Source organism: Phoca vitulina, unplaced genomic scaffold (genome assembly GCF_004348235.1).
Source record: "Phoca vitulina isolate PV1807 unplaced genomic scaffold, GSC_HSeal_1.0 scaffold4, whole genome shotgun sequence".
Lineage (NCBI taxonomy): Eukaryota > Metazoa > Chordata > Mammalia > Carnivora > Phocidae > Phoca > Phoca vitulina.
Genome location: NW_022589707.1, coordinates 5,708,467 through 5,721,919, shown reverse-complemented (window position 1 = coordinate 5,721,919; position 13,453 = coordinate 5,708,467). Strand labels below are relative to the sequence as shown.

General features: G+C 40.2%; 1 protein-coding gene across 1 annotated transcript in view; it reads left to right on the top strand.

The window, feature by feature from the left end:
- Positions 1 to 3,288, top strand: part of MGAM2 (maltase-glucoamylase 2 (putative)) — an 81,572-nt gene extending 78,284 nt beyond the window's left edge. Inside the window, exons 46-47 of the mRNA XM_032401283.1 lie at positions 76 to 249; positions 1,582 to 3,288. Of these exons, the coding sequence (XP_032257174.1) occupies positions 76 to 249; positions 1,582 to 3,288 (1,881 nt within the window). The remainder of the gene's footprint in view (positions 1 to 75; positions 250 to 1,581) is intronic.
- Positions 3,289 to 13,453: the final 10,165 nt, after the last annotated feature.

Below are 13,453 nucleotides of genomic sequence, written 5' to 3'. Positions count from 1 at the left end.
CTAAACACTTTAATGTGAAATACAGTCTCTCAACAGATGTATTATGTATTTTTTCTCTTTAAACGTTCTTTATAGAATCTATTGCAAATCCAGACTGTACACAATAAGTATTTGAGTGACTCGAATCCACTGAAAGTTGGATATATTAAAATCTGGGGGACAAGCTCTACTTCTGTGACACAAGTCACTTTCACCTATGACAACCAGCAAATCGTGGAGAATAATTTCAAGTGTGACCCTTATAATCAGGTATGTCTCAAAGGAATGTTATATCATAAATTAATTTTATTATTCGGCAAAGTTATCACCACTTTTATTTTCATTCTTTTACTTGCTTATATTTGAAAGGTTATAAAGATACATGCAATAGTATGTTCCTGAAAAGTTGGGAGTGTTGAATCCTATTGTAAAATGTGTAGCTTCAGTGGTCTTCCCAATGTAGTCCAGGGATCAATGATCAATGGTCTGGTGAAATCTTTTCCCTGTGTTTCCCGGAAGTGGTTCAGTGTGTTAAGTGAGGTTAGTCTCTCAGGCTAACATAACAAAACTTATTTGCTTCTGCGGCAGAGGCTAAAATGAAAGTGTGATCCCCTAAGATTGTTGAAGATTTTCTCCCTCCTTCCTGAAATTACTCATGTCCCTGGTCAAATTGATAGATCTTATAGGTTGGTGAAAATTGGCAGTCAACTGTAGTAATCATCAAAATGAATATGTCCCAACTGTGATGTGAGATAAAATTATTTGGTTAACAAAACAGAGTGATAAATAGCAGACCCTGCTAGACCTTCTAGCAGGGTCTGCATTTGGAGCCACCTATGTGGAAGACAAATTACCAGTAGAGTTACCAAGAGTAACCACAGAGGGAAAAATATCCCACTTTAGAACACTAGACCTGTCCTAAGTATGATCCAGTGACCTGTAGGGGGTCAGTTAGGAAAGTGAAAATGGGTAAGTATAGTTCTTGTCTTCCAAGCAATGAAAGAGTGCCCGCCCTGCTGATATTTGGATTTTGGAAGATGACCCTCTGAACAATCAGATAGCTTTTCTCTCTCTAGTCCTTTCTAGTTCTCTACTTGAACACATTTTTCCTGGACTATTGAGCTCAAGACCACCCTCTGCAAGTAATTACTTCCAGTTAAGACTGATGCAGAACTTCTTTGTAGGAAACTTTGTAGCGTATCAGATGCCTATTACATGCCAGGCACAATACTACATGTTGGGGATGGTAAAGACATGAAACCAGATTGCCCTGAGGAAGGTTAAAATCTAGTGGCAAAGCAAAGAGATTTTTATAAGTGTTGGTTATCAATGCTTAATCAAAGCTGCAAATACTTGCAAGCAATGTGGTAATGGCCTAATGAAGTGGAAAGACACAGATTTCCAGCACAGGGGTCATGCACACAACATATCCCCCTATTTATCTGTCTGGAGTCAGTGACCTGAAAAGGAATCTTTATATCCTTTTATTACTCACTGGAAAAGAATGAATACATTGGTTTTTGTTAAATTGTAATTTGAAAATGACTTAAATGTGATGTTTAAGAAGTTCTCAAATACGAACTATCTCTTCTTTTCTGGCAGACGCTGACTATTCAACTGACTGACAAGATTATTAGCCTAGAAAAGCTAACTGAGGTTACTTGGATATATGGTGGCCCTATAGTTTCTACTACACCTATGACAAGTACCTTCCCAACAGGTTCTCTACGTCCTTCTACAATTACTACTAAGGCTACCACTTTTGAGACTATTATCACTAGTTCTGCTTATACTAGTACCACTCTTCCTATGCCAACCACTGCTTTCTCAACAAGTGCTACTGAAGTTACAACTAGTACCACTGGCCATAATACCACTACACCTTTCCCAACAAGTACTATTGACGTTACACCTAATACTACTGTTCCTAATACCACTACACCTACCCCCACAAGTACAATTGTTAGTAGTAGTGCTCTTCCTATCACAAGCACTCCTTTCCCAGCAAGTACTCCTGGAGTTACAACTAGTACTACTGTTCCTAATACCACTACACCTACCCCCACAAGTACAATTGTTAGTAGTAGTACTCTTCCTATCACAAGCACTCCTTTCCCAGCAAGTACTCCTGGGGTTACAACTAGTACTACTGTTCCTAATACCACTACACCTACCCCCACAAGTACTACTGCTAGCACTAGTACTACCCTTCCTATCACAGGCACTCCTTTACCAACAGGAACTATTAACGTTACAACTAGTACTACTGTTCCTGATACCACTACTCCTTCCCCCACAGGTACTACTGCTAGCACTAGTACTACCCTTCCTATCACAGGCACTCCTTTCCCAACAAGTACTACTGGAGTTACAAGTCGTACTACTATTCCTGATACCACTACACCTTCCCCCACAAGCACTACTGCTAGTACTAGTACTCTTCTTGTCACAGGCACTCCTTTCCCAACAAGTGCTACTGAAGTTATAAGTACTACTGTTCCTAGTACCACTACGCCTTCCCCAATAAGTCCCACTACTGCTAGCACTGGTACTACCCTTCCTATCACAAGCACTCCCTTCCCAGCAAGCACTACTGATGCTAGCACCAATACTACTGTTCCAATTGCCACTACTCTTTCTCCAGCAAGCACTGATAGTACTAGCACCAATGATGCTGTTCCAGTTACAACTACTCCTTCTACAAATAGTAGTGCTGATAGTACTAGCAATAGTTTTCCTATTATGACAACTTTTTCTGTAAGTACTCATGCTATGAACACTACTGTTGCTATGGTAACCACTTCTCCTATAAGTACTGATGTTGTTAGCACTGGCAACCATACTACCAATACCAGTTCTCCTTTCCCTACAATATCTGGTGGTAATAGTACTAGTAATACTATTCCTACAATGTCTACTCCTACAGATATTTACACTACTAGCACTAATACCACAGCTATCCCCATCACCGATACCCTAAATAGTACAGGGAATGCAGTAAATATTACTGATGCAGATAACTCTAGCAGTGTTCCAGGTAACACCACACATGTTTCTATTCCAAATACCACAATAGCATTAGTTACTACTTTAATGACTGCTCTTCTAGACACAGCAACTCACCATCAGGTAACAACAAACTCTACAGTCAGTTATTTACCTATTATTGCAACTAATGCTACCACCAATATTATAAATACTACCACATATGCTCTAACTACTACCATTCTTGATAGAACAACAATGAATGCTTCTGCTACCATATCAACTTATATTGCAAATGTCAAAAATGCTACTCTCGTTCCATGATTACTACTCAAAGCAGGATAATTACTACAGACATCTCTTTAAAACAACTATTACAGATATAAAAAATCAATTAAAGATACATGATCTTATGCTACATAAGTTTTCATAGATATTAACACTAGCTTTTATAGATATGGCTACTCTAAACACTGTAGACATGGCAGATATGTTTAAAGATGCATCCATGACTACTTTTATAAGTGTAATTAAAGAAGCTGTGGATACTTCTTCTGCAGCCAGAATATATACTACTATTTTAAAAATTATAACCCCTACAGCCCTATCAATTAAACTGTAGATACTTTATATATCCTCGCTAGAGACTTCACAGATGATTTTGGTATCTCAGATAATATCATATTAGGCTCTGTAAATACTATTGCTTTAGATGTAGTTATTGAAGTAACCTAACTTGTTCTTGGGTTACAGGACATGATACCATAACTGAGAACACTGGGGCTACGTGGCACTCACATGGCCACTATAGCAACAGTTGTTAATATTATAGTAATGATTTAATTAGCAATGTTAAATCATGCCTTATTTTCCTATGGACTTTTCCACATACCATGGCTACCATTATAGCAATTCACTATTACACATCCTGAAAGTATTATCACTTCTAAAGCAATCCTAGCTGTAACCATAGATATGGAAAGTGCTACCATTGTAGATCTTGTACATACTTGGACTCCAGGAACTAAAATAATTAAATTAAAAATATTAGATGTTACTTTTACTATCATAGGAAATAAAAAATGTGATTATAGATGTTAAAAACATAACTTCCTAAACTTTGCAACCACTACCACTGATACTCTTACTGTAAATTTGATGAGTACTTTTATTTACAGACATTAAATGCACTTCCAGGAAATTACAGTTAATTTTACTTAGGAGATAATCTTAGGCCCTTGCTGTTACCCTGAATGACTGGATTCACTTACAAAGCTCTAACTCTTCTGTAGACCAGAAATCACCCAGATGGAGAGGAATATTTAAAGATACGGCTTAGGGGAGATAGTCTCTGCCCCAGGATCAGAGTTCTTGTTTACTTTTAATTGATTGTAATCTTGTTTACTTCTTCTCTTATCTACCAGCTTTTCCATTATTACTTCACTGTGAACTTCCCTTCTGTGTTAGAACTTTCAGCATGTTCTTGGTCTTTCATATCCAAATCTACTATTTATCCTTGGTCTGTTACTTTCTTAGATCAGCCAGACCCCATAAATAGACTCATGGTCATAATGAAATATAGCCACTTGAATGCTGTTGAACGCTTAATCCTAGGACAGTATTCTCAAAATGTAGTTTGGAGACCCATGGGAGGCCACAGAACTCTTTCTGGGGTTCACAAGGTCAAATCTGTTGTCATAATACTATGCTTTTCTTTTCCTTTTTTACTCTCATTCTCTATTAGTAGACAGTGGCATTTTTCAGAGACTTTATGCTGTGTAGTGTCACAATAGATGAATATAGAAACAGATACAAGGATCTAGCTGTTTCTATTAAGATAGGCATTAAACAGATTTACAAAATATAAAATACCATTCTTTTCACTATTTTATGCTTTGAGAATATATTTGTTTTTCATAAAAATGTATTATTTATGTGAACATGCAGTTGATATATTGTTATTTTTAATGAATGAAAAAAATAAATATTTTACAAGGTATTTTACAAATGACTCAAGTTTAATTTTGAAAGCACATATTAGCAGATATAAGCTACCTAAACAAAGCACAGGATCTTCACTAAATTTGAATGTAAAGGGCTTTTAAAAAAAATATTTTATTTATTTATTTGAGAGAGAGAGAGAGAAAACATGAACAGGGGGAGGAAGAGTGGGAGAGGGACAAGCAGACTCCGAACTGAGCATGGAGCCCAACTCATGGCTCGATCCCATGATGCTGAGATCATGACCTGAGCCGAAATCAAGAGTCGGACACTCAACTGAGACACCGAGGCACCCCTGTAAAGAAAGTGTTTTTGAGACCACAAAGAGTTTGAGGATCACTTCCCCAGTCAAATACATTATGAACTTGCCCAGCACTTAGGAACTCCAGCATCTGTGCCCTATGGGTCTAACTACACACACCCTCTACTATGAACACATCTGCACAGCCTTCTGACCTACCACCACGCCTGCACTATTGTGTGGCTGGCCTGGCGGGGCTTCCACGTGAGGGGCAAAGGTTCTTTAGTTAGCGGCATTTTCCTTTTGGAATCTTTGCGCAAGCTGCACTCTTCTGAATAAAGTTGATAGACCTTGTACCAGGGAATATATGCCTCTCAACTTGACCTTCCAACTCAAAACAAAACAAAATTGTACCACTGGCCTTGGTCATAGACTCCCTCACTTGTGTCTTTACCGAGGGGGCTCCAGTGCCCTTCTCTTGTTGACACCACAAACCCTGATACGGGACAAAGTGTTCTGTGTCCTAAGGCACATGGCGTTCTCCTGCCAGCCCACCATACCAAGGCAGATTAGTTGGCCAAAGGCTTTGCTTAAAGCACTTGGGATTTGGAAAACTGAGGATGAATTTGTTCAAACAACCATAGTTTTGTAGTTACTGAAATTCATTCCCTTTGTGTATATAAATCAACCATAATTGAAAATTTGGGATCTTGAAAAGGTAAGTACCCCTGGGGAAGAAAAAAAAAAAAAAAGAACAACAGCAACAACAACAACAAAAACCAACCAAACAAAACAGAAAAAAGGAAACCTGGACTTCAGATGTTTGAAGAAACTTGAGGTTTGAAACTTGAGAGTCTAGACACAAGAGATATGATCCTGGACCATTTAGAAAACCTGGAAAGGGAAGAGGTAAAAGCAAATATCAGCTTGCTCCTTCTGAGCCTTGAGCCCTGTGCTTCCGTTAGACCCTGACACGGTTGATAGACTCCATTGGACCAGCTCTACGAATACCACCTGCTGCGAGGTTGGTACAGGGACTACGGCTTTAGGTGGACATGCCACTCCTTGCCTCGGTTTCTCATCTGTACGAGGGAGTAAACGTCAGAACTGCAATGTACATGGAAATGCATTTTCAGTCTGTAAAATGCTATACAAAATTTTATTATTTTTATTATTATTACATAATCCATTGAGTGTCCTTAATGTCTATTTAAACTTTTCCCTTCTTCTTCGCCTTGGATTTCCTGATAGCAGAGCAGTTTATCCTTAGTGCTGTTACTTTGTAATAAGGCTACCCTGTGTTTCTTTTTTCAAATGTTTTCAAATGTTTCACTGCTAAGTTAAATAATGCCCATCTTTCCTCACTTTATAAAGTGAATGGATATAACTATCCCAATTTTAGGTTTAGGTTATTTTTCTATAATTTTTCTTAAGCTTTTTATACTTGCTGCTATTCATATGTTGCCTTCTAGAGAATAAAATGTATAAACAAAACACAGACAAGAAAAATTTTGAAGTAGCCAGTAGAGTTCAGTGGACAGTGTGTGTGTATTTGTGTGTGTGTCTGTGTGTGTTTTCATGCACATTATTTTGCATAGCGAACATCATATTTTCTGCCGGTAACATTTTCTTTGGTCTGTATAATGAAATTAAAGGTGTGTTTCTTTATGTTCTTCAAAGAGCCCTGTTACTTGATGGTGGTTCACTGAATAGATGGGAGCACTATTGCTCAGAGAGGCCTTGGTCTATCTCCTGTTCTGACAGTGAGATATTGAGTTGCATGATGCTTTCCCAAAAGTGACTTATGTTCAGTCTCTGCACTGAGGGGTGGACAGGATAATAGTTGTCCCTCAACTTATCTGCATGTGGTTATACTTCTGTTCACTTAGGTTTTGTCTAAATAGGATATAAATGTAGGGCTATTTGTTGAAATATAGTATACACATTTTATAATCACACCACAGTGAATGGGATGTGAGGTGAAATGGTGTTCATACTGTACTGGAAGGAGCAAGAAGCAGTCTTCCACGTTGGAGGTGTTTTGAAGGCACCAGATGATGGGAAATCCTCAGAGAAGGTGATCTCAAACCAGGCAGAGGCTGATTCACTTAGGCATAAGATGTTGTTGTTGTTTTTAAGATTTTATTTATTTATTTGAGAGAGAGCATGAGTGGGGGGCAGAGGGTGAGGGAGCCCAACGTGGGGCTCGATCCCTGGACTCCGAGATCATGACCTTAACCACAGGCAGACGCTTAACCAACTGAGCCATCCAAGCACCCCTAGGCACAAGACATTTAGAGATATTTGGGAAACTGCTTTCACCCAAGGCTAGAAGTTTTATTGCATGTTAATTTTAAGAATAATATGAGATACTCTAATTTCGAATTAGACAAGATTTTATTTTTCTTCCTGGAAAGCTATAATTTATGATTATAACATATCCTATGAACTTTGTGAAGATATATATTTATAATTCCAGCTTGAGAAAAATTTAGTCTTTTACTGAATTATTTAAAAAGATGATTAGTCAGACACAAAATTGGTAATATAGACGACAGGTTGTGTTATGGATATAACACAAGCTTATTTCCCAATATGTGCCCAAATAAAGGCACACCTGAGTGGAAACAGACTTTAGGGATTATGTAGTTTAAAATTGCTACCTCATAAAAGTTTCCTCTAAACCATATCTTTCCAATCCTCATCAGCATCTGATTAAATACTTTCTTGAAAGGTTGCCCATTCAATTTTTGGGCAGTATTAAATTTTAAAACATTTTTTGTGGTACAGAGATGAATTTTGGCTCCTCAGAGGTGATTTCCTGAGCTTTAATTTCACAGCTCAAGTCATCTCTGTAATAGCTTTCCACCTTTTCGATGGTGGCTACTATTTTCCTACTAATCACCTAGATCAAAGCTGCTTATTTCTCAAACAACACTCCCACGAGTGTTTTAAGAAGAGGCCTGTTTACTTCTATTTAAATGTTGCCATTTTCTGGCTATTTAAATAATTGTCTATAAAATTATAGTGATTTGCAGCTCTAAGAAATACATGTTAGGGGCACCTGGGTGGCTCAGTCGGTTAAGGGACTGACTCTTGATTTCGGCTCATGATTTCAGGGTTGTGAGATCAAGCCCCATGTAGGGCTCTGCACTGAGCATGGAGCCTGCTTAAGATTCTATCTTTCCCTCTCCCTTTGCATCCCCCCTGCCCACTTGCACTCTCTCTCTCTCTAAAAGAAAGAAAGTAAAGAGAGGAAGAGAAAGAGAGAAAGAAAGAAAAGAAAGAAAGAAAGGAAAAAGAAGAAAAGGAAGAAAGAAAAAGAAAAAGAAAGAAGAAAGGAAGAAAGAAAGAAAAAGAAAGAAAGAAAGAAAGAAAAAGAAAGAAAGACATGCTATTACTCACTTGTTATTACTTGTATTATGCACAACAGCTGAAATTAACCCAAGAGAATACCACAGCTTTCAGGCTGGAAGTTCTCTGCTCAGAGTAGTCAAAAACTCTTGCTTGGAAAAACTTGACACTTTTCTAAATGGATCTTTCTTTTCCAGGTTACTCTTTATGTGCCTTGTTTTTTGTTTTTGTTTTTGTTTTTTTGTTTTTAACGTTCCCTCCATTTTTCATGCTGTCTTTGTACAGTGTTTGGACTGGTTTCTTGTTTTAAATTGACTCCTTAATTTTGAAATGAGCTTGCATAAAAGTTGCTAGAATAGTATGAAGAACTCCAATATATTCTTTACCCAGATTTCCCAAACATTATCCATAGATTATAAATTATTTACCATATCTGCTTTCTCTTTCTCTCTTCCTTCCCTCTTCCTCACACACAGGTATATAACTTGAGAGTTTGTAAACAAAATGTCTCATCATCACAAAATGCTTTAGTATGCATACTTACTTTTAGTATGCACATACTTTTACAAGACCACAATATAACCAGCCAAATCAGTAAATTAGAATTCATACAATACTGGCACCCAATGCAGACACCAGTCAGATCTCACCAATCAAGCCAGTAATGTTCTTTATGGAAAACCCAAAACAATGACCACAGCAGCAACAAAGAATTTGACCCAGGCTGCATGTTGCACTGAACTGTTTAATTGGATTAGTTGCTACTTAGTTGCCTCTATGCTGAAACTATTCCTTAGTCCCTCTTTTTCATTCACGAATTTGCCAGCTATTTGTAGAATATTCCTCATTTTTGGTTTGTCTCATATTTCCTCATGACTGCATTGATGTTGTGCATCTTGGGCAGAAATGCCGCAGAAGTGATGCTGTGTCCCTCTTGGTGCACCACAGCTGGACGTACATGGTGTCTATTTGTCCACTTTCGGTGATGTTACTTTGGTTGAGGTGGTGTGTGCCAAGTTTCTCCACAGGAGAGTTACTATTTTTTCTCATAGTAAGTAATAAATACACCATGAGGAGATACTTTGAGGCTAGGTAGCTATCTGATGCCCCTCCTATTTGTTTTGTCATCCATTGATGAGTCTTGCCTCAATCAATTATTATTATGAAAATGGTGATTTTCCAACTTCACGTTCCTCCTGCATTCATTACTCAGCATTATAAAGGTTCTTTGTTCTTTACTATTTATTTTTTGAGTAATTCTTGGTAAATAGTCACTTCCCTAAGCCCCCTAAATGTGCCTCTTTTCTGAGGTCCCCACATAGCCTCACAATCCAGCAACTAAAATTCTAACTCCCAGCAATTAGGGGGCTTTCAGGTCCTTCTTTACTGGGGCCAGTCTGGCTGATGAGTGCCTGTGTAAAGCCTTCAATGTGTGAAGCTGGAAAGTGATTCCTCTCTGTGTAGGAAATGGACTAGTCAAGAGCAATTGAACTTCTAGCTCAGCGGTCCTCAGTCTTGGGTACATATTGGAAGTTGGAGACTTTCATATTTCACTAATGCCTGGAATCTATTCCCATCACCCAGGTAATTCCAAAATGGAGTCAAGGTTGGGAGCCACCGTGTTGGTGGAATAGTGAGGCAGGGAGATTTTCTGCTCAGTCTCTGCTGACTCAGTGGTAGCAGGAATTTAGGCATTCATGGAAATTCTAGCCAACAGGGAAAAGAAACTAAGTTATCAGCTTCCTGAAAGAGTGAGAGAGACAGAGAGGGAGAAAGAGAAGGAGGAAGGAGGAAGGGGAAGGAGGAGAGAAGAGAAAGCTAGATAAAGGATATATGAGAATTCTTGCAATTTTTCCATAAATTAGAAAATGTATCAAAATATTCAACAAGAGGGGTGCCTGGGTGGCTCAGTCATTTAAGCATCCAACTCTTGATTTCAGCTCAGGTCATGATCTCGGGCTAGTGAGATCGAACCCCATGTCAGGCTCCCCACTCAGCCGGGAGTCTGCTGGAGACTCTCTCCCTCTGCCCTTCTCCTTACCTGCATGCTCTCCCTCTAAAATAAATAAATAAAATAAAATAGTAAAAAAAATATTCGATAAGAAAGACCAGGATCATTGTAAACATGAGCCCATGGTTCCTCTTGTCCTCACAAAACCACAGAAAAAAATAATGAGGGAATAAATCCTTTATTTATCCTCTACCTTTAATATGGGGTTTTGAGTAGAGGAGGTGAGGTGGAGAAGGAACTGTAGTCTCAGTCACTCGGAGCCAACCTGATTTTAGAGACCCCGTCAGGGATGAGGGATACCAGGCCCAAGGGACAGAATGTTGAGGAAGTTGGGGTTCATGCCTCCACCTCAGCGCTGAGCCCCTTCCTCCTGCAGTGTCATTAGGCCATCAGGAAACTGTAGTCACAAAGCTCATGAGCTGGAAAAAGACTTGAGGTATTAAGTCTCCCACCCTAAGCATGAATGGTTGAAAACATTTCCCCAGAAGTATTGGTCTGAGCTCTCTGTCTAGTATATGTACAATGTAAATGCATCCCTTTTAACTATAGAAACATCATTCTCTATAGGTTGATATAGAGTTCCTCTCTCTCGGCAGTTGGGGAGGAAACACTCAGGCACTGGGAAAAGCTCAGAGGTGGGTAGTGTGAGCCCAAGGAGCAAATGGCCATTGAAGGGTTCGTAGAAACTTGACCACAGCCTCACGAGGGCAGAGCAGGTGTTTGTCCCAGTTTTTGTTCATTTCAGTGGCTCCTGTTCTAACCTAGTGTCAAACACACAGATGGTGCTCAGTGAGTATGTGCATGACCACTAAATGCCGAAGTCAGGAGATGGAAAGAAAAATAAGGCAAAAGAAGGAAGGCTAAATAAGAACAGGAAATTCAAGGGAGCACAAAGGAAAGCAGAGGTGCCTGGGACCCACACTGGGTCATGATCTGGGCAAAGGGAGCCACAGGGAGATTCTGGGGCAGAGCCTGGGAGTAGTAGCCCAGCTGGCTTGAACCTGTCAGGGTAGACCTGAGACTAAGGCTGCAGTGAAAACTGAGGATTGGCTTCTGAAACCCAGCCAGAAATGGTGTTTGGTTTTTGTTTTAACCTGGGAGGTTGGGGTTGAAAGAATGTGCTTGGGGGCCTTGGAGTAATACAGAATATTGGAATAGAAATGTCAGACTTGACAAAGCAAAGAGAAAAGTGGTCTGTGCTTGTTGTGTCACGTTTCTATCTACATCTCATCGTTATCTGAGTGTTTCCTCATGCTGTAGAAAGTAATTTGTGTACTTCACTCAGGTGCCAAACGGCATCAACCATGTTTTAGGATCAAAAGGAAATCCTCCATTTCCCTTGAATGGTGGGACCACAGAGATACTCAACAGTGACAGACACACAGTCCTCTGGCTTCAGGTGAGCCTAATTTTTTCCACAATCATGAACTGAAAAACCTCTCTGATTAAGGACAGCAAGTCCCTCTGCTCACACATTACAAGGCCCAGAAGTGACCCCAAGCACTGAAAATATCCAGGACTGAGACTGCAGGAGCTGAATGTGAACACTGAAGATGTTGCATAATCTTAGAATGGAGCCTCCAGAATTCTCCAGAGGAAGTGACAGTAAAGATAAAGTGCTCATCACCTGGCATATACCTCTTCAGTCCCAGAGCTTCCTCTGCCAGGAAGCAGGGTTATGATGTTCAATCAACGCTTGGTCCCTCATGCAGTGGTAAACAATTTACTGAGGCCAGATCCCTGGTTTCTAAGAGATTAAGTTTCCTCTAAACACCTCGGTATAGCCAGAGAAGGGGTCCCATTCCAGAGCACATGAACAATGAGCAAGGCAATTCATAAAGTAGCATGGTGACTTTAAATCTCCAAGGACAGGGTGCTACACAGATTCTCAAGCTTAGAAAACAGACATGCCCCCCCGAAACCCAGAACAGCCACTGCCAATGCACAGTTCCTCTCAACTGTGGTTGCAGATTGCAGCCTGACTGCACAAACGATTTGTGTCTATTCCCTGCTCTGTCCATGTGAACCTTCTTGACATGCCCTGGGCTCCAGAGCTAAGGACTGCCCCACTCCACCTTGGCCTTGACCCATTTTCAGAGCCCAATTCACCCTGCCTGGCCAGTTAGGCTCTTGACCCCTAGTGACCTGAATGTTGAGAATGTGACACTTGGTGGGATAAATAAAGATCATCTGATAGAGGCACAGGTGAGAAGAGCAAGGACTGCAATTGATGTTGCCTTTTGGGCAACTGGATCCTCAAATACCCTCTGGATGCCTTATCCTGAGCCATTCAGGAGACTTCCCAGCTTCCTCTCCTGGACCAAAGGCTCAAAGGAAGGAGATGGCAACAGGAAGCGAGTTAAGTTCTATTTAATCTGATGTCTTGAGCTTTGTCCCTTATAACCACAGCCTTTTCCTTTACTACAAATCACACATGTGGCTTGCTGCCTCTGCCTCACAGGGAGGGTTGGGCAAAAAACGCCTTAAGAAAAGAAACCCTTTAGGGTCAGCATGGGCAAGGGAGGGTTTGGAGGGCTCTCCCTCTGCATGCAAGGCCCCCCTTCCCCAGCTGGCACCCCCTTAGTTAAGCTGGAACATCAGACTTCTCAGAGAGTGGTCCAGCCTTGAATCCAGATTTTGTCAGAAAATATGTGGTCCCATCAGTGTTTCTAAAGCTTTAAAGGCTGAATTGCATCCCTCAGCATGGAAGAGCCTCATGGAAGAGTTGCAATCCCCAGGCCTGCAATGTCATGGCCTGGGTCATGGGAAGGGGCACAAATGGGGGACTTTTGGGAGCTGAAGCAGAGGGGAGTTTCTATATTTGATAATAAGGGGAAGGCTGAGCAGAGAGGAACCTGAGTATTTGAAATGAGGAGACAGTA